The 2,688-nt window shown below is 60.3% G+C and overlaps 2 protein-coding genes across 2 annotated transcripts; one reads left to right on the top strand and one right to left on the bottom strand.

Moving 5' to 3' along the window:
* Positions 1-50: 50 nt before the first annotated feature.
* Positions 51-412, bottom strand: SPRG_16792 (hypothetical protein; the record flags this gene model as incomplete). Its single annotated transcript, XM_012356100.1, has 1 exon — positions 51-412. A coding segment is annotated over one exon (362 nt), but the record flags the coding sequence as incomplete, so codon positions are not given.
* A 713-nt stretch (positions 413-1,125) lies between these two features.
* SPRG_16791 (hypothetical protein) lies at positions 1,126-1,793 on the top strand (the record flags this gene model as incomplete). Its single annotated transcript, XM_012356099.1, has 3 exons — positions 1,126-1,363; positions 1,410-1,575; positions 1,621-1,793. The coding sequence occupies exons 1-3, from the start codon at positions 1,208-1,210 to the stop codon at positions 1,791-1,793; spliced, it is 495 nt and encodes a 164-aa protein (XP_012211489.1). The 5' UTR covers positions 1,126-1,207.
* Between the last annotated feature and the right edge of the window lie 895 nt (positions 1,794-2,688).

The raw sequence follows: 2,688 nt of genomic DNA, 5'->3' as shown, positions 1-2,688 counted from the left end.
TGCGCTTGGCCAATTCGGCGCGGTCGGCGGCCTTGTAGTCAAACGAGCACTTGTGCTGGTCCGCAAACCGGTGGTTGGAGCAGTAGACATAGCCGCACCGGCACTCGATGCCCGTGAGGCCCACCTTCTTCTTGCAGTCCCAGCAGCGGCTCTTGTTCTTTTGCACGACAGGCTCGTCCTTCTTGTCTTCGGGTGCGGCGTCTTGAGCGGCGACAGCCGGCGCGGCCACGACCTCGGGCGCCGCGACAGGCGCGGGCGCGGCCACCACTGGCGACGTGTAGTTGGCCGTCTCGAGCTGGCGCGCCGACATGGTCTTCTTCCAGCACACCGAGCACATGTTGCCCGAGGCCGCGCTGCCAAAGAAGCCACAGCCGTTGGCGCAGAGCGTGGTCGACTCGCCTTCCTGCTGCATTGTCTGTCTTGTTGTGAAAAAGAAAAATGTAATTTGGCGGTTGGGAATTCTTTTTTTATCCGACCCTTTTTATTTAAATGTTTTCAACTGTCCACGTCGCAGATCCGCCGAGGATTCAAACGTTTTTTATTTTATTATGCGCCACGAGGCCGTTTCTGCCTCTCCCAGCAGCTCCCTCGCTTTAGCAACCTCTTGTCCATCGAACGTTCGCTCTTCCCCACTTTTACATCAGATACGTTGCTAAACCGAGGGCCTTTCGGCGTGTCTTTGACCACCATGGCGTTTTTCTCACCCCGTGTAGTCTCTCTGAAGTCGGAACACTCGGCCTCGAGGGCCAGCATTACACATCCAAGCGTTCGCTTGCCGGCGCCACGCGGCGATCCCACCGCCTCTCCCAGACGTCCAGCAAAACAGAATCCTTCGCTCGTAATACCGGTGAACCCTTCCTTGCGAGACGGCAAGCCTTTTCGAAGCAAAAATGGAGTGCCGGTACATTGCAGTGGTGGTTGAATGGAGATTACAGCGACGTGTCCGAAACACTGTACTCGTACAGTGTACTGGGATGGACGCAAGCGAATTAATGTTGCAGCCAGGGCCAGGGCCACAGCTCGGGGCCAGAGCTACCGGTACAGTAGTGTGTGTAGTAATAGTACCAGTGGAAGCTACTGCATTGTCCCTGGCGAGACAAGTGGCGCTCAACTTGAACTTGAGTTGATCTGAAAGATCGCAGGCGCGAAACGGGCACGGTACGACAGAAAGGTCACACATCCCGTCCTCCTCCAGCGACGATTGAAGATGGAGGGCGGTCTCAACGATGCGGGCTACGTCGCTGCGTGGAGATACGTGGCCGACATGCCGGGCGCGGCGACTCTCGTCGCGTGCGTCTCCTTTGGGTTGCTCGTGTACCTTGTGACGTCGACGGTCACCAACTTTGTCGGCGCCACGCTACAGGTAGTCGTGGGATGTATTTCCACAGAATATACCAACACACAAGTAGGGGCTCGTCACGGACATCGGGCTGCCCGCCGACGTGGCCGGCGTGACCCTTTTGAGCTGGCACAACGCACTGCCCGACGTCCTGCTTGTCGTCGTGGCCGTCTCGCAGGGCGCGCCGGCGACGGGCCTTGTGCTCGTCCTCGGCAGTTGCCTTCTCACGACCACAGGTAATACTCATCAAGCACTTCTGCCGTTCGAAACACATCTGGTAGTCACGGTGGCGACGGCGAATCTGGCGGCCGAGACGCACCAGACGGTGGACCCAATCCGGTTCTCGCGCGACGTGGGCTTTTACCTCGCCGCGCTGCTGTACGTCGCCAGCCTCGTCCTCTACGGAGCGGTGCGCCTTTCGTATGCGGAGCATTGTATGAGCCACGAGGCGTAGGACACCACGGAGCCAACCCTTTGCGTCGTCCTCGTCGTGCTCGGCCTGAGCTATCTCGTGAGCCTATGCCTCACGGAGATCCTTCGCTGGCGCAAGCCGCACGTGCCACACTGGACACCGCGCACTCGCGCCCGCCGTCGCAAGGCGTCCTACTTGGCGAAAACCTTGAGACCCACCGGGTACATCATCGACTCGAGCCCCGAGTCCGACTGGGAGGAAAACGATCTGTTGCTGCCGTCGCCGCCGGCCGTGCCCAAGTCGTCGCCCATGCTCGTGGTCGAATCGACGTCCGCTGCTGGCGCGTCGCCGCTCTCTGGCCTCGTTGCGCTCGTGTCTCCTCGCGGCGTCGTACGTCTTTGCTTAGCGTCGTTGACATGGTGACAATGGCCGTTGGACATGGTAGGCGCCAAGCCTCGAGAAGCCAAGTGCCAGTGCGGGTTCATTGCGGCTCGCCATGCGTACGAGCGCACAAATTGGCCCCAACGTCCGGCGCTGGGTGGTGCCGTTCGAGCCCAGCGTGGTGTCACCACCGAGCGTTGCATCATACGGCGCTTGCTACTCCGACGCCAGACCAAAGGCCAAGAGCCTCGACACGCGTCTCCATCATCTGTACCGGGGCTGGTACAACTACGTCTGGTGGCCGATCGCGGGGCTTTGCACATTCGCGCGCCGCCTTTTGATACCGATCGTTGCCCCCGACGCGTGGCACCGAGGGACGAACGTTCTGGCCATGTGGAGTGCCACGTCATTGATTGCGTACGCCATGTGGCCGTCGCCGTATGCCTTGCTTCTTGGCCTCTTCTTTGCAGCGTTTGCGGCCGTAACATCGACACCGTACCGCGGCCCGGCCCGCGTCGCTCGCCTGGTACAGTTGGTCGTGGCGTTACCGATCTCT

The sequence above is a fragment of the Saprolegnia parasitica genome, assembly GCF_000151545.1.
Source record: "Saprolegnia parasitica CBS 223.65 unplaced genomic scaffold supercont2.375, whole genome shotgun sequence".
Taxonomy (NCBI): Eukaryota; Oomycota; class Saprolegniomycetes; order Saprolegniales; family Saprolegniaceae; genus Saprolegnia; species Saprolegnia parasitica.
This window is presented reverse-complemented; position numbering and strand designations above follow the sequence as displayed.